Source organism: Corella eumyota, chromosome 2, assembly GCF_963082875.1.
Source record: "Corella eumyota chromosome 2, kaCorEumy4.1, whole genome shotgun sequence".
NCBI classification, from domain to species: Eukaryota; Metazoa; Chordata; class Ascidiacea; order Phlebobranchia; family Corellidae; genus Corella; species Corella eumyota.
The window spans coordinates 7614166-7631590 of record NC_137491.1 but is presented as its reverse complement, the minus strand read 5'-3'; the positions used below and the strand labels follow the sequence as shown (position 1 = coordinate 7631590).

The window sequence follows — 17425 nt, the reverse complement described above, 5'->3', positions numbered from 1 at the left end:
CATAAAACAACTTTAACAGTATCAGTACCCTACTTTTACACCACGCTTAAAGTTGAATTTTCGTAATTATAAACAATTATTTTTTTCCAACATTATATTGGTTTCTTACATAAATTACCGATATTTTACATTAATTAATCCCATTTCAATATGTAATAATATTATTAAAGTATTAATCAACACTAGCTTTGCACTTAAAATAATGCTTAACTTATCTAAAACCCCTTCAACTTTTAAAACAGGTAACAACACAGTATAAATGGAGGCAAAATGTATTTTACATTAAACATAATAAAAGTTATAATGTATACAAACATTTAAACGAAACAGTGAATAATTTTAGTTGAGCACATATTAAGGTGTATGTGATTTAAGAATGGCGTTAACAAATGTGTAAATTTTCACAAATAGCATTCCAGAAACCTTTTTTATTTAGTTAGCAACTGATTTATAAACATATATATATCGAACTAGTTGCAAAAATAAGATAATTAACCACTATACAAATACATTAACTATAAATATTCTACAAAACATGCAACAATTATAAAAAATGAGGCAGAAGCATTTTAAACGTACCAACTACAGTAAGCCAAATTAAAAGTTTAAGGAAGAATAAAAATTGCCCTGAAATTTTAACAAAAACACTTCAATCATTTCATTAAAATATATAAAATTACATTTTTGCAACATACTACTTTTTGCAACAAAGTTTTTTAATTTAGCACAAAATAGAATTTCAGTTAACAATAAAAAAAATTAAAACTTTTAAAACCAGCTGAATTTTTTAAAAAATTGAAGAATAGAAATAATTAAAATTTTACCAAAATAAAAAATGCCTACGTATAATTAAAAAAGGTACAATCTAGCAAATGTAATATTGATAGAAGTAAACTGAGGTAGTTAGTAATTTAAAAAAAAACATGAATGATTTGAGGCCAAATGAAAACAATTTACAAAAATTAACTTTAGTAACCACAATTTATTCTAAAATTGAAAAAAGCTAATAATTATCTACATGATTACAAAAATGGTGTTTTAAAGTAACCAAAAAAAAAAAAATTTTAGTATTTTGAAACAAGATATATTTCTTAACAGTATGAAAAATAAACACAATACAAAAGGTAATGCAACAAAGTTAATATATACAAATCAGTAATTATTACAAAAGTTGTAAAAAAAAATTGGGAAATAAGAGAAAACAGTCATATAACTTATTTAAGACTTTTTAGCAATAGCCTAGTAGGAGTAGTTAAGTAAATTATAAAAAGATTTTGTAGATAACTGTTTGAAAAATTTAAAATTACCCATATTTAAAAAAAATAAAAACAGGAAATTAGATTAAAAATAACCAAATTATAGATCTAAAAATGGCACTAGCAGCAATTAAAATGGAATGTGAAATATTAAGAACTTTTTACAAGAAAATAATTAGGGAACATTTAAAAAATGAAGAGTATAGGCTAGATTGGAACCAATTAAACTAATTAAGAGCACACAAATTATTGCTGAAGAAGAAACAAAACTTAATACTTACATACAAAATACTTTCGAGGTATTAAATGTAATAATAAAACACTTGTTTTGCTTATTGTAAAACACTAAGTGATAATAAACAAAAACTCAATAGGTAGATATAGTATATATTTGAGGTATAGTAAATATAGCAAAAGTTGTCTTGTTGTATGTGAATTGGATATAAAATAAAGTAAGTGTTAACTCAAACAAGTGACCAATCAACGCAACGTTATGAACCTGAGGTAATAGAGTTAAACTGACATTTGGAGATATTGTAACACCCCACATGCTTGTAACTGCCTTATTACAATCTCTTCCCATCCACTATTAGCCTGTAAATATTAAGTTAGGTAAAATTTAAACCAAAGCTTTTCCAAAAAAAAATTACTGTAAAAAATACGTTTTTTAAATTTAAAAAAAATAGACATGCTAGTATGACTATTTTTATGGTTTTTACAGCCTATAAGATATTGATTCTCTAAATGCAAAACAAAATAAACCTGAGGTGATGCAGGGGAAGGATGTAATATTCTCTCCACTCTTATGCTTGCTGATGATTCATCACCTGATTCTTTTAACACATGTTGAGCTCTAATATATATACAAAAAATGGGTAAGAAATTTAAAAGCAAATGTAAATTATTTATCAATTAATGATTTTTTCTAAGCATGAATATTTGTACCATTACTAAAAGTTAATCAAAAAATCAACTTGACAGTTGTTTGGCAAAATCCTGAACTCTACCTGTCAGCAGCATACTTTCCAACTCCTACAACAACTTGACACCTTAACACCCTTACAACTTGAAGTAATGCCATGTCACATACTGCCTCGAGTGGTCGTTTATCGTTAGCTGGTAAAGCTGCAGGAATTACGTTTTTTCCTAGACAATATAACAACACAAATTTTTATAAAAAAAAGATTAAATTAATCCTAATCTTTTGTTAGTTAACAAAACACATTTCAATATTTAAATAAACTTATTAAATAAAACAGAATTGAAATGTAAACCCTAAATAGATAAATACCTGTTTTAGTCATAAAGGCAAGTGGACAATAATTATGAACAAAACAGTTTTGAAAGAATTGCTCAGGAGTTCCACAAAGTTTTGCCATGAAACCCCAAAATCTAGCACCAGAAACTTCGCTTCTGCAAATATAAAAAAATTTTAAATAAAAAAATTTTAACATAAACAACTGCAAATATTTTGTAAAACAATTTAATGCAAATGTCCTTTTAGATTGTTGTACCTTGTACATTTCAATCCTTGCACTAATCTTCTTGGATGTTCATTTACAGGAGATTGTACATTTCCAGTTACTTTCAACCACTCTTTTACAAACCTGGTGTCACCAAAAGGTACCTTCAATTTAAATAATTTGTTATAAAAAAGTGTATATATATATATAAAAAAAGTAAATATTTCAAAAAAATTTGCCACACAAATTCACACACATTGTTAAAAGTTTTTAAACATCATTTATGGTCAATATTTAAAACTTAGTTAGTTTTACCCCATTTTGTGCCATTCCAAACGGACCAGGATTCATTCCCAGAAATAATATTGGTTTGGATCCACAAAACTTGCTTACATAGTGGGCATGAAGATCAGATGCATACTCAAGTGGATTGTATACATAAGAAACCCTCTCACAGAAATTAAGATACTAAACACAGTGGTTTAAAATTAAATATAGTTGCCAACGTATATAAATATGTATATAAATAATTATTTTTTTAAATAAAAAATTATTGCAGTAAATTAACTTTACATGTAAAATATCACATTTGTACCAACAACCACATGAAAAAGTAAACACAAATTTTACAAAGCCCACACTCCATATTGTATAGGCTATACCAATTTTATAAACAAATAATGTGCTCCATATGTTACCTTTAGTTGTGCACACAGTTTTGCTTCTATCCATAAAAAAGCTGAAACGATTTGGTTATTAAAAGTACCATCTTGGCAGTCATGATTTCCCGACATAACAAGTTCTTGTTGTGAATCTAAACTCTGATGTTGACTTAATATTGCACTTGCTTGACTAGAGTATTGTGACAAATTAAAACCACTAACACCGAGTTGATTTTTATCTGGTTTAGGCTGAAACAAATTTTGAAAATTAAATTTTTGCAAATTAAATGTATTAACACAAAAATTAACCATCTTAATTTTTTTATTATACTAATTATCTTTAAAAAGTTAACTATATTGTGAATATATGTTGTTACTAAATAATTGCGTTTCAATAGCAAAAAGCATATAAGGTTAGTTAAAGAATACACTACTTTTTTAGCATGCCATGTAAAAACAATAAAATTAATAAAGAATACAAATATGTTTACAAACTAAGAATCAACCAATTCTTCAAAAAGTCATTGAATAACAAAAATTCTTACAATCATAGATTCTTGTTGTTGTAGCATCACTGCATGTTGCATTCCTACTGCAAATGATCTCGTAGCTGCTTCAGCTGCTGCTAACAAGTCAAAATCGGCACCACTCTGTTGTTGTTGCTGTTGTTGAGTTTGTAAGATGTGATTAGGGTTGTTGTATGCAATGTTAGGTTGGTGTGTATTAGGCAACACCATTGCCTGCAACAAGAAATAAAAACAAGAATGTTAAAAATTAAAAAAATACAGCTTATATAAATACATTTAAAAAATATTAAAATAAGTTAGAATACAATAGAGTTTAGCAATATTACCTCTTGTTCCTTCCATCTACCTTCATTGTTGAAATACTCTTGCTGAAATTCAACAGGAAAATTGCTTTCATCTTTTACTATTACTCCACCATGTGAAGTATTATGTTGCAGGTTATGTGAATAACCTAAACCTTGTGTTGCATTGTTTTGATATTCTTGTTTAAATCGTGGCTTAATTGCTACATCTTGAAAATACCCATCCATTGTTTTGATAATGAACGCATAAACGCAGTTCAAATACGATTTGTTACGGGTTTTAAAATAAAATCTACATTAACATCTTATTCCAAACAAGTGCTCTGCAATTTTTCAAACCCCACAAAAAGGTTAACAAAATATCTAAATCATAAATGCAAAATTATAGTTTTTAACATATCGCGCTTTGCCATTATTGTCCAAAATCCACACTGGTAGCAAATAACTTTTAACCCAACATATAATAAAGTTATTTGTTAATATTCACAAGAATATTCAAAGGCAAAAACATTTATTAAAACTAGATTTTAAACGAACTTTGATTTCTTTTTATTTATTGTTTTTTTTTCTGCATGCATTTTGTATTTTCTCCGGGGACGATTCGGTCTCCAAATGCACTTTAAAAATGGCCCCGGTTAAACAAAGGAAAATTTTTGTTTTTAATAGCCCAAAGTTTACTGAGAAAAATCTTTATATAGAGCAATGTCAACCAAAAATTCTTGAAAACGTTATGTATTATACGATTAACTTTCACAATTTCACTTTTGGTATAAAAATTAGAAATATAAAAAACTTCAAACATTGAACTTCCATAAAACATAATAAAACAAATTGATATAACTGCACATCATGTTATAAAAGTTAATAAAAGAAAATCAAAAAATCAAAGTATAAATAATTAATAAGATGCGAAAACAATTAAACTTTTATAAAAATTAAAGATTGGGAGGTGAAGGTGCATCGTATCGAATCATGGTTTGATACACTGAAGCATCTGAAGCACTCATAATTGTGGTGTAAGTTGTTGTTGGGTTAAGCACAGGCTGTGTTGAAAATACCTGCACAGTAATTTAAATATAAAATATTATATACCTATTTGTGGTTAACCTTTAAATGTTAGCCCAGTGTAATTCTAAGCACAACCTCCTTTTATTGAAATTTACCTGATAAAATGTTGAAACGTTCAAGTTTTTCTGTCCAACTTCATTCATTGCTTTAATAGCAACATCTCTTCTGTCATCAGAGGCTGGTGGTTTATTCCAAGGATCATAATTTGTTTCAACAATATACCACCTTAAATACCGAAAATGTTTCATACTTTTATGATACATTATTTTATTATTTGAAATGTATAATTTAAAAACTAAAAATGTTTCATACTTTTATGATACATTATTTTAATATTTGAAATGTATAATTTAAAAACTAAACGAGCTAATTTTGTAAGAAATTTATGATATTACAAAAGTTTAAAACATCACTTAATAAAATTTTGAAGAAACTAAAAATATACGGATGATCTTTGTCTTCCCCTAGCTTAGTCACGTTTAGCACTCTTTCTCTATCTTTGACAATAATGGCACCTTCCGTAGGATGTATGCCACCTACGATGTAATAAACTGGAGCGATAGTTGGAGTTTCTATTAACATATTTAGAGCTGATTGATAGTCAGTTGCGGTTTCTAGTACCTAAGAGATAAAAACAGATATTTAAAAATTGTATTTAAAACTGCCTTAATTTTATTACTTATAAAGCTACTTTACCAGTCTTTCCAAGAAAAACGTTGAGTCGGAATGTTTTAAAGCAGATACAATGTTTTGCAGAAGCCGTCCTTTATTTCTTTCATCTCCTGTCACTGAAAATGCTCCCTGTTTTGATCCAGTGATAATACCAACATAAGTTGCATATGTAGTGGCCATAAATAATGACTAATACACAAATTAGTACTTGTTATAAAATGTAATTTATAAATAATGTATATGCATGGTGCCAATTTAAACACTTTAACTAAACCTACTTTACCCCCTTTCTGAAAATCAACTTGCATTGTAAGTTGTCGCAAGAAAGAAGGTTCTTTGTAATCCAAATTTCTGCCTTGAATTAATCTTCCTGTTTTATCTACTGCCACAATACTTGTACATGCTCTAAAACAAAGCATTCACTATAAAGTATAAAAGTATTAATGAAACTAAAACTATGGTGGTTGTATTTATTTCTCTGCGTTATATTAAATCTAATTTATCCCAACACATTGTTATAACCTCACTTTAAAGTGCTGCTGTTAAAAGCTGAAACATCATAAACAATGTTAATCAAAACAATATCACTCAATGGAATGTTCATGGATTGACTTATTCCTCTCATTTCATCAGCAAAAGGTTGAGGTATAAATCTTTCCAAGTCAGATGCCACATACTCAATAAGCGGTATTAATTTTTCTGGAATAAATTGGCTGCAAAGCAAAATTTTATTTAATAAATTAAATATATAGGTGGTAAAAGACTTAAAACGCATTTTGATATGCTTTATAGTTTTTGCTAAATATGAATTAAAATAAATATACTTCAATGTTGGCTTTTTGTTTATTGAATAAGAATACTACCTTATCAGTTGCTTCCAGCCTTTTAAAACCAATTCGGAGTCGAATTGTTTTACTATTTCATCCCATCTAAACAGATAAAAATCATTTTAAAAAAAGGTTTTATTTTCCACATCAAAAAGTAAAATTATATTTTACAGAAAAAAAACATATTTATTTTTAAATCAGTTGGTAGATGGTAAAAAAGTCATTTAAAGTTTAACAAACCTTTTAAGGGGTGGGAGATCAAGATTGAGGATGTAAGTTTTTGCTGGTATGGCCGGTTTAGAGAATTGCCTCACAGAAGGTTCTTCAACTTGATTAGTTTTTATGATGTCTCCATAACAAATTGCAGTGAACGTCAAAACTACTAAAAACTTAATAATAACTTTCATTGTTGTTGATAACCTACAAAAAATTACAAACAAAAAGTCATACATTTAAGTAAAAGTAGTCTATTATATAATTAAATACCGAATATGAATTTAAATATTTAATCACCTTAACTAAACCATATTTTTGTAAATACAAAACCGTGATAAAATACTTAAACATTATCAAATGATAAAACATTAACGATAAAACTTAAATCGTTAAAACACATGACTGTTGTTTGTTTTTTAAGGTTTTGAACTCTTATACAAACATATATACCTTTCTTGGGTAAGCAATATTGTCCAATCACAAATCTTTACCACAAGGATGAACCTTACAATACCAGCACCGATTATAAAAAATGATATTTTAAAACATTTGTTAAGTATACAATTCATAAATTGTTTTAATAAATGTCATTTTTATAAACTGTTATGGCACCAATCAAATGTATTACTCTTAAACTTTTATGGTATTTGATTTTTATTGCTTAACACATATTGCACTAGAAATATTGAATAAATAAACACTTTTTGTTAATTTTTGTATCAATATCGTTCAACTCAGAGTAAATACAAAAAATAAAAATTGAACTCATGGATTGTAACAACATAAGTGCATATTTAATAAGTATCAGGTAGATTTTAAACAATACAAAATTAGGTATTTTATGTTGATAAAGTTTCACTACAATTTTATTTGTTTTAACATGTAGCGGTGGAGATTTATTTAAAAATGTATTTTAGCAAAATAAAAGATTTAATTAAAAACATTTAAATTTTTTTAAAAAGAAGTTTGTATAAAATTAAAGTGCAATACAATCAAAGAAATTTTAATCAAATAATAAAGTAACAAATAATACAAACTTTGATTCGCTTGATTCATTTTGATGATTAGAAAGTATTCTAATCATCAAAGCGAATCATGGTATGATAAACTGAAGCATCAGCTGCACTCATAATTGTGGTGTAAGTTGTTGTTGGGTTTAACACAAGAGGGGTTGACAAAACCTTCAAAATGATAAAAAATTGATATTACAACAAGTTTTTAAATATCACTACAAGATTTAATAGATGTTTTATAAGAAGTTTACCTTTAAAAAAATCTACAAAAAATGTTTACAGTTACCTTGTAAAGATTGTCAGCATTCATGTTCATTTCTCCAACCTGGTTCATTGCTTTAATAGCAACATCTCTTCTGTCATCAGAGGCTGGTGGTTTATTCCAAGGATCATAATTAGTTTCAACAATATACCATCTAAGATAAACATAAATAATTTTAATATTGTACAGTTGAAACGATGTTGGCTAAAATTTAGGATAACAAGAGAAGTACATTACATTACTTGACAATCAATTTTAATTTGCTTACGGGTTTGTCTTAGTTCCTAAATATGTGACATTAGCTAGACTATTTGAATTTCGCACAACAATTGCTCCTTCATTAGGTTTTAACCCACCAATTATGTAATATACTGGTCCAATGGTGGGTGTGGTCATTAAATATTGCAATGCATCTGCATAACTAGTAGCTTGTTCCAAAACCTTATTGTATAGTTAAATAGAATTATAGATACCAAGTTTTAAAATTTAAATGCAACATTGCACATTACTTAGTTTAGAGCATTAAAAAGTTTACCAACATTAAAATAATTTTAAAAATAATATTGAAATATTTTTTAAATTTTACTTGTCTTTCTGAAAAAAAAGCAAACTTGTCCCCTTCAACTGTGGACAGAAGATTTGTCCATAGAGAACCAGTATCTCTTTCATCCCCACTTATAGAAAACATTCCATGTTTTGTGCCAGTAATAATACCAACATAACCAACATAAGATGTTGCCATGTACAAAGACTGTTAAAAATGAGAAAAAAAATATAATTTTAAAATATCCCAATATATTTTAACTAAAGCTTAATATGTTTTGTTTAAACCAATACAAAATTTATTTTGTTAAACTACATTAAGTAAGGCAATATTTTTACAAAATTTACCTTTCCATTTTTGTGAAAGTCCAACTGCATGCTTATGTTTTTTAAAAACTCTGGGGCATCATAATCTAAATTTCTTCCCTGGATTATTTGACCTTTTTCATCATGTGTTACAATACTTGTACAAGCTCTAAATCATTATTTAAATAAATATCATTCAATGAATACAAAAGCTTAATCAACTAAAAAAAATTAGCATATATACACTTATAAACCTATAAAGTTAAGTTTTTTTTTACTTAAAACCAGTGGTTCCATAAGCCGAAAAGTCATAAACTATGTTAACCAGAACAGCATCACCCAATGGTAACCCAAGTGTTTTAGCAATACCCCGAATTTCGTCAGAATAGGGTTGAGGAATAAAGCGGTCTAGATCGCCAGCTATTTTTTGAACAAGTGGCAACAATTTTTTAAATGGAAATTCCTTTCTGTACAACGTAAACAAAATTTTGAAAATTTATTAACACAAATTATTTTTTTAACTATAAAAATTAGGTCAACCAGTATTACGTAATTTTTTTTAATAATTAATTTTAAAACACACCCCACACGACTTACGTCAATATTTTAGTTACTCCTTCCATTAGATAATTTGCATCATATTGCCTCACAATAGGGTTCCATCTAAAAAAAAACATCAAATGTAAATTACAAAAGCTATTTTTATTTACATAGGCTATATAATTAAGTGGGTTGTGATAAAAAAAAACACATCCTGTTTAATTTTAAAAATCCAAACTTAATAAAAAAATCCAAACAAAAACTAATTTGGGTTTTGTTAAAATACCAATGTAAGCCATAATATGAGTAGGCTATTATTTTTTTTTGTTTTTATTGATGTTTTAACATTAAACCAACTACCTTTCCATAGGCGGGGCATCTAAGTCAACCACAAATGTTTTTGCAGGAACAGCTTTTCCTTTCTGTTGCAATTTATCCATCTTCACTACACCATTGTTTTCATTTTTAAAAACTAAATTTCTAATAGCATGAGAACCATTTAACACAAACACAAAACAAATTGAGAAAATGTAAATTGACTTCAGCATTTTATGTCAGAATATTTAAAAAAATTTATCAAAGTCTGAGAAAAAATATCTAGTTTAAAAAATTGTTGCACCATAATTTTAAAGAAAGGCAATTTAAATAAACATAGAAAACTGCATACATTTAACTTCAACTGTTATTTGTTAATAATTTAAACAACATAAGTAGGTAACTAAAATAAGCAAAAAAAAATTATAAGAGCAAGATACTAAAGGCAATAATTGCCATGAAAATAGAACTAAATTTTCAAAACATTAAAAAAACTGAACATTTAGGTTTACTTATTTTGAAACATCGGCAATGCAACCTTATTCCATGTGTCATTCCAAGTTACACTTTTAAATTTTAAAACATTGGTTCGAAACTTTTCAAGAACATTTTGATTTTTAGGAAAATCGTTAAGGCCAGCATGAAGTTGCTCAGCTAGCTCAATTGCATCATTAAACACAAAGCCATTAACGTTATGTTGTACAAGCTCATCTAGACAATTGAATTTAATGGCAGCAACTGGTAATCCACAACCAAACATATCAACAACCTTCATTGGAAGATCAAGACCACTTGATGAAGTGTGTAAACTTACTCCTAGATCGGCACAACCAAGTAATTTAGGATAGTCCTCAGCCTCCAACCATAAAGTCATAATTTCTACATGATTCCAATTCATGATTGCTATTAATTTTTCATAGTATGTTTTTTGTGGACCTTTTCCTGTAATAACGCATAAAATCTTAGGTAAATTTCCTATCCCATTTTGGATTTTAGATTCATATATTTCCATCGCTTCCAAGAGAATAGAAAAATCTTCATCTTCTGTCCAACTTGTACTACTTACAATTAACGCTGGTCTGTTATCTAATAACTTAAATTGATTATCACCCTTTTCAGTAGTAAAACGAGTTTCACCAAAAGAATTGTTAGCGCTTGCAAATTGAGAATGCTTTTTACCAAGTTTTTTAAACAAATTATGTTTTTCCTTAATATCAAGAATTTTAAACAAATCAGGAGGTCTGTCATGCATTACTTCTGCACCAATGTGCCATGACTTAAACATGTCTTCCTGCATGGCATGAGTTACACATAAATTACCACTAGACAGTTGTCCAAAAAATTCTTCATACAATTTCGCAATTCTCACCAAAATATGTTTGCTACCCAATGAAAGAGCAAGAATGGAGTAACCATAATTATGCCAGTCAATAATCAGTTTACTACCATTCCAAATTGAAAGCAAAAAGCACAAAGCCATACTAGGTATGCAAGGTGGATTTTGCATTAAGATAAATTCTGAACCTGGAGTTTTAACAAATAGAGCCCAAAAAATGCAAAGACTTTGAGTAACAACTTTTAAAACGTAGTTGAATAGTTTTGGAAATTGTTTTTTTGATATGTCCAACTGTTTTATATAACAGAGTTTAATATTATTTGCCTCTAAAAGTAATTTATGTGGGGTGGAACCAGGATAACCTACATGGTTTACATGGTAGCCATGGTGAGCTAATGACAATGAATGATATGCCATTCTTGGACTTCTACCAATATCACCCAACACAACCACAATAACTCTTTTTGATTTTTTTCCCCACAACCATATTCGTCGGAATATGATTAGCACAAACAGCACCAATAAAACACGAAAGAAAAGCACAATTGGTGTCAAAATCCAATAGTTAACAAATATTAGAAAAGCTTCATCCATAATTTTGATTCTATAATATTATGCAATGAACACCTCTAATAAAGAACAAAAATGTAAAACCTAATCTACCTTAAATCACATAAAAACAACCTAAAGTTAATGGTAGTTCTCATATAATTTGTTATTCCTCACTTTACTAAATGATTATAAAATTGTATTACGTAATGTACAATACATACATTTTTTATTCACCATGCTTGAACAAACAGTTCCTAACGTATGAACTGAAGTATGACGATGATATTTGCGCAAAATAAAATGCTTTTTTTTGATACTCTTTAACCTTTTTCTTTTTCTGCAAATTTAAATTCTCTTTTTTTACCGTTGCAAAATTTAAATTGGATTGATGTGCAGCGTGTGTTTTATTGTTTAATGTGTCAATTGCTTTTCATCAAATAACTTTTTTGTCATACCAATTTAGAATCCAAATTAAAATATTTGTTATTACAAAATGTCGTTAAATCAAGATTGGTCGGCAAATGAATTGACAGAAGTAGAAAGTTGTCCTACAGAACAAGCTAGCGTTCAATTCGGAGATGTTAATTTAACAGAAATTTGTCAAGTTTTTACTCCAACACAGGTTGTTATATTATTTGGTCACTATTGCTTTTGTTTTATTTGATAAATTTCTACTGTCTGACAGCGCATAAGCTTTAAAAGTGTTAAGAGTAATATATATTTTTAGGTTCAAAATATACCTTCAGTTACATGGAGCAGCTGTCAATCTGATACGTTCTACTCAGTGTTTATGACTGATCCTGATGCACCTAGTCGGGCAAACCCTAAATTTCGGGAATGGTTTCATTGGGGTGTTATTAATGTTCCTGGCTGTAACATTGATCAAGGAGAAATAATCGCCCAGTACGTTGGTGCCGGACCTCCAAAAGGCACAGGTCTCCATCGTTATATTATTTTGGTGTATGCGCAGCAAGGTAAAGTTAATTTTACTGGAACAAAATTGGCTCTAAAGGCAGATGGAAGAGGTGGTACAAAACTCAAAGACATTGTTGACAAATATAATCTGGGATCTCCTATTGCTGGGGCATGCTTTCAAGCAGAGTACGATGATTATGTTCCTAAATTGTATAAGTTGCTCGGAATGTAATTTATAAAATCATTATTTAATTAATTGCTAATTTTTTGTTTGATAAAAGCCCTTTTGTTCCATTATGCTTTCATTTCGTGTCAAATAAAAAAACTTAATAATTGTACAAATATATATTTATTCAATTGCATCAATATAAAAAGGCACAACAGATTATTTAAAAAAAAATGATTTACAATTTAAAGTCAATATTTAATAATAAACTTGCACACCATAATATAAAATATCAGTAAGGCACTTGTATATTAATCAGTTACGAAAGAGTATAAAAATTGTTAAAAAAGATAAAAAATTATAAAAAAATTAAACATAGTCTCCCAACTCTGCATAAAATTCTGTCAAACATTGAAGTAGCTGTGTAAAAGAAGGCCTCTGGTCTGCTGAATAATGCCAACAGCCTGCCATAATACTGTATCTAAAACATAAAGAAATGCATTTATATTTAAACTGCTTAAGTGAAATGGCATCTAAAAATGTGTAGGAACTTTATACTATAAAAAAACCTACAGATGATCTGGGCAGTTGATTGGTTGACTTAATCTGAATCCATCACTTAAATAGTCAGCCATTTCAAAATCATCAATATCGGTATATGGGGTTGCTGCTAGTGACTGTAACTCCCATAACAAAACTCCAAATGACCACTAAAAATGGCATAATCAGAATAAACATACTAAATTGCCAAACATTAAAACATATTGTTTTTTAAAACAGCCAATCATTTTTTAATGATAACTCACCACATCACTTGCAGATGAATAAACTTTATGGACAAGGCTTTCCAATGCCAGCCACCTTAAAGGTCGATTTTCATTATCACCAAGGCAACAGTAGTCAGCAGGAAATATATCTCTTGACAGTGCATTGTCTGTAATTTTGATTTTCATATCAGCATCCAACCTGCCAAATTAAAATTATTTTTAGAAATCAACTTTTTGTTTATCTACTTCTTCTTTTAAATTTAGCAAAACTACTTACACACAATTTCTGGCAGCAAGATCTTTGTGTACTAATCCACGTTTTGAGAGATAAGTCATTCCACATGCAATCTAAATATTAGAATGGATAAATAGATACACTCCATTAACAGCACATTTAATTGAAACCAAAACATTAAACCATTAAACATACATACAAACTTTCAATTTAGATAGCTACTTTTTGCTTACTTGTATCGCCATGCCAACAAGGTCTGGAGTGGGAACTTGCTGAAACTTGTGTTGATTTGAGGTCAATATTCCTGTGACAAGACCTGGAGCTTCATGAACCTTTATACCTTGCAAGTAGTGCTTTAAATTTCCACCTTAAATCATAAATATTTATGTCATTTAATATGCTTAGAATTTTACAAAATTGACAACTTATATTTTATTTATTTTTTTAAATTATGTTTTATCATAGTTGTTAAAATATATGTAACTTATAATCCGCTTGCAAAAGGTGTATAAGGTCAAAAATACACTATGTATGTTTGCAACATTTATATTTGTAAAGCCTTGAATATAAAACACAAACCTTCCATATAAGCAAATATAACCAAGGGTGGGGAGATGTCAGTGTTAAAAACAACATGCTTAATGGGAAGAAGATTTCTGTGGTGCATACCACGCAGCAATGAACTTTCAAACAGCAACAATCTTTTTTGTTCATCTGTACACTCTGTTGCCACATCTATGATAAATAAGTTTTTAGTATATTTTTCGAACAACACTTCATAAAAATGTTTAGTCAATGTTTTTTTTTTGTATATAGATCTTTATCCTCGATGTGGGAAATTCGACTATGCGACTTCAACAAGAGGAACATCAGTTACTCCGACCCAGTCTCGAGTTGCCTGTAGCAGTTTGGGATATTATAAAGATTATAATTGCCCGGTAATTATACTGCTGATTAAGTGCTAGCTCAGCAGGAGTTCATACCGTTTATACCCCCTCATTCAAGGGCGCTACAGCATGAGAGCAGGGGGGATTGAACCCATGGCCTCATTTGTGGTGTAGCAAGTGTTCTTACCACGCTGCCGGTTGGTTATTTAAGAAAGATAAGTAACCAACCTGACACTGTTTTAACAAGTACAAGTGTTCCGTCTTCCAGTTGGCCTTTATATATTCTTGCGAACGTTCCTTTCAATATTAAGTCCTTTAAGACAACAGATGATCTAAAATAGAAATAATCGAAAAATTGTTAAAATATTGGTTAGCAAGATTAAAGTGAAACTTTTATTTTTAATTTTAAATGTCATTTACCTTTCAAGTGCTATATCTCCTAACTTCATTTGAATGTCAGTAATATCAGTCCCCAAATCATTGATGTAAGGTGTTATTTGCATGAGGCTTGTTACATTTGCTGCAATATTAAATTAAATTCAGGTATAATGGAGAGTAATAGTTAAATGTTAAATGCTCAAACTTACAGTGTGGCTTCTGTTCATTGTTTGGAAGAGCAGGTTGTAGACATTGGTTTACATGATGAGTTCCTATCGGCGATCTTGCACTCATTCTAAAATTCATAATAAACCAAAATTTAAAAAAAATACTTAAATAAACAAGGATCAAATGGTTAAAAGAGATTTACTTTGCACGTTTACTCATTCTTCGATGCCAGATATATATAGCCACCACAATTAGGACAATAACAACTGACACAACTAAAATAGAGATATAAAATGCAGCTGTACTTTGTGGTACCCCATTGCTAGAAGGATCAACATTATTTGAATCTGAAACAAAGTTGAATAAATTGAAAATCAACACAAACATATAAATCTTACGCACCCTAAAGAAAATTGCACAGGAAAGCTCAAAGTACAGTAAAGTTAAATAATAAATTTAATTCATAATTTACAAATTTTACCAGGATAATTGATATTGGTTTTAGGAGTTGTTATTTCATCAACAGGAGCATCATCTGGTAAAGAATATGCTGCAAATAAATTTTATAATTAAGAAATGCATGACAAAGCTAGACAAATTAAAACAAATATTTAGACAAATTAAAATAATATTTAAATTTCTGATACTATATTTACTTTGTTTGCATTTTTTTAATCTGTGAATTTGAACTTCCATATTTCGAGTCATGTTTTCCTCATTGTACGTCATGTGGATTTTCGTGGTGAAGGTAACATTGCCTGTTGCCAGACCACTACAGATTACATATACATAAAATGAGATGGGAGACTGAGGAACACGGCCACTTTCACCTAATGATGTCTTAACAACAAAACATATTTAGGTTTAATTGGAAATCATTTTAAAAGAATATCATAATTATGTTAACAATTTAATATTTACCTTAGGAAAACAACAAACTAAATTAAATCAATTGATTTTATAGACAAAAAACTTACCGTTAGATTGGAAATTAGTTTTTGCATTCCATTTGTTATGCTGTCGTTTGGTTCATAAACCGCCTGAATTATAAGTAAAATATAAAAATACAACATGTATCAAAAGTGTGTGAACAATATTGGTTAAGTGCATCTATACATTAAATGGTTTTAACATTAAAAATTAATTATTACTGTTGCTTTTAATATGTTAACATCATAGAAAATGACAGCTTCAGGAGATATTGTATTCCAAATATACTTCAACACATTTTGTTCAGGTTGAACATGAGCAACAAAATCCAGGGCATTTTGATTCACTCTTCCATCCCGAACATAATACATTTGAGCATCTTCAATGCCTGAGTAGTCACACATAAAATATTATTACAAAAAAAAAAATAACTTAATTAAAATCACAACATTTCTAAAATAATCATTTCACATTCTGATTTAGTGACTTTGTTTTAAGTCAAATATTGGACAACCAGTTTTTTATGTATAGCATGTAGAATGTATTAAAACAAAAAATAACATTTATTATGACAATTGAGACTGTCAGACTTTCTCATTATTTTTAATAGCAAATAGTTGCTTTTAAAAATTAATTTTTAAATAAAGTATAAACTTTGTTAAAAAAATTCAAGACAAATTTTACCAACCAAACAATTGTATAACTTGATCTTCTGGCAAATACAAATCGATACTTCCATTTGCTATGTAAGTTTTAAATACGAAAAATATAAACAGCACATGTTTATATTTCATGATAAACCTTATTTAACCGAACAAAAACTGGAGCTTTTAATAAAAACCTGCAATTATAATAGCAAAACTTACGCAGTCAATAAATCTACGCGACCAGATTGTCCAGTTCGGTTTAATCGCACGATGGGGATAAAGAGAGAAGCTTTTAAAAAAACAAAAATGGCTACCCTATACATAAAAAAACGTATAATTGTCCAAAATATACAGACTTACAAACCGTTTCTAACCTTTACATTTAACAAAATTAAACTAGACCTTTACTCTAATATACTGTGTTAAAATATAAGTCGATTTATATAAACATTTCTTTATATTTCACATATAA

General features: G+C 28.7%; 6 protein-coding genes across 6 annotated transcripts; 1 reads left to right on the top strand and 5 right to left on the bottom strand.

Moving 5' to 3' along the window:
- Positions 1 to 1503: 1503 nt before the first annotated feature.
- LOC145742736 (single-strand selective monofunctional uracil DNA glycosylase-like) lies at positions 1504 to 4490 on the bottom strand. Its single transcript, XM_082560525.1, has 9 exons — positions 4235 to 4490; positions 3927 to 4121; positions 3418 to 3630; positions 3035 to 3187; positions 2771 to 2883; positions 2548 to 2669; positions 2264 to 2402; positions 2019 to 2109; positions 1504 to 1850 (listed from the first exon to the last, which is right to left on the bottom strand). Exons 1-9 carry the CDS (start codon positions 4436 to 4438, stop codon positions 1770 to 1772), a joined length of 1311 nt encoding a protein of 436 aa, XP_082416651.1. The 5' UTR covers positions 4439 to 4490; the 3' UTR covers positions 1504 to 1769.
- Positions 4491 to 5133: 643 nt separating this feature from the next.
- LOC145743814 (N-acylethanolamine-hydrolyzing acid amidase-like) lies at positions 5134 to 7629 on the bottom strand. Its single transcript, XM_082561861.1, has 9 exons — positions 7444 to 7629; positions 7018 to 7197; positions 6814 to 6879; positions 6478 to 6663; positions 6229 to 6355; positions 5975 to 6139; positions 5724 to 5899; positions 5374 to 5503; positions 5134 to 5268 (listed from the first exon to the last, which is right to left on the bottom strand). Exons 1-9 carry the CDS (start codon positions 7560 to 7562, stop codon positions 5146 to 5148), a joined length of 1272 nt encoding a protein of 423 aa, XP_082417987.1. The 5' UTR covers positions 7563 to 7629; the 3' UTR covers positions 5134 to 5145.
- Positions 7630 to 7784: 155 nt separating this feature from the next.
- On the bottom strand, positions 7785 to 10234 carry LOC145743815 (N-acylethanolamine-hydrolyzing acid amidase-like). The gene is made up of 8 exons (XM_082561863.1): positions 10018 to 10234; positions 9715 to 9780; positions 9396 to 9584; positions 9160 to 9286; positions 8855 to 9019; positions 8537 to 8709; positions 8293 to 8422; positions 7785 to 8174 (listed from the first exon to the last, which is right to left on the bottom strand). Exons 1-8 carry the CDS (start codon positions 10203 to 10205, stop codon positions 8070 to 8072), a joined length of 1143 nt encoding a protein of 380 aa, XP_082417989.1. The 5' UTR covers positions 10206 to 10234; the 3' UTR covers positions 7785 to 8069.
- A 5-nt stretch (positions 10235 to 10239) lies between these two features.
- On the bottom strand, positions 10240 to 12103 carry LOC145743813 (chitobiosyldiphosphodolichol beta-mannosyltransferase-like). The gene has a single exon (XM_082561860.1). It carries the CDS (start codon positions 11900 to 11902, stop codon positions 10481 to 10483), a length of 1422 nt encoding a protein of 473 aa, XP_082417986.1. The 5' UTR covers positions 11903 to 12103; the 3' UTR covers positions 10240 to 10480.
- Positions 12104 to 12247: 144 nt separating this feature from the next.
- On the top strand, positions 12248 to 13104 carry LOC145743816 (protein D2-like). The gene is made up of 2 exons (XM_082561864.1): positions 12248 to 12482; positions 12588 to 13104. The coding sequence occupies exons 1-2, from the start codon at positions 12354 to 12356 to the stop codon at positions 13005 to 13007; spliced, it is 549 nt and encodes a 182-aa protein (XP_082417990.1). The 5' UTR covers positions 12248 to 12353; the 3' UTR covers positions 13008 to 13104.
- Positions 13105 to 13117: 13 nt separating this feature from the next.
- LOC145743812 (tyrosine-protein kinase RYK-like) lies at positions 13118 to 17144 on the bottom strand. The gene is made up of 15 exons (XM_082561859.1): positions 16995 to 17144; positions 16528 to 16694; positions 16354 to 16416; positions 16033 to 16216; positions 15858 to 15926; positions 15579 to 15723; positions 15418 to 15503; positions 15251 to 15350; positions 15059 to 15162; positions 14523 to 14678; positions 14177 to 14310; positions 13986 to 14056; positions 13748 to 13907; positions 13515 to 13651; positions 13118 to 13422 (listed from the first exon to the last, which is right to left on the bottom strand). Exons 1-15 carry the CDS (start codon positions 17098 to 17100, stop codon positions 13311 to 13313), a joined length of 1794 nt encoding a protein of 597 aa, XP_082417985.1. The 5' UTR covers positions 17101 to 17144; the 3' UTR covers positions 13118 to 13310.
- Positions 17145 to 17425: the final 281 nt, after the last annotated feature.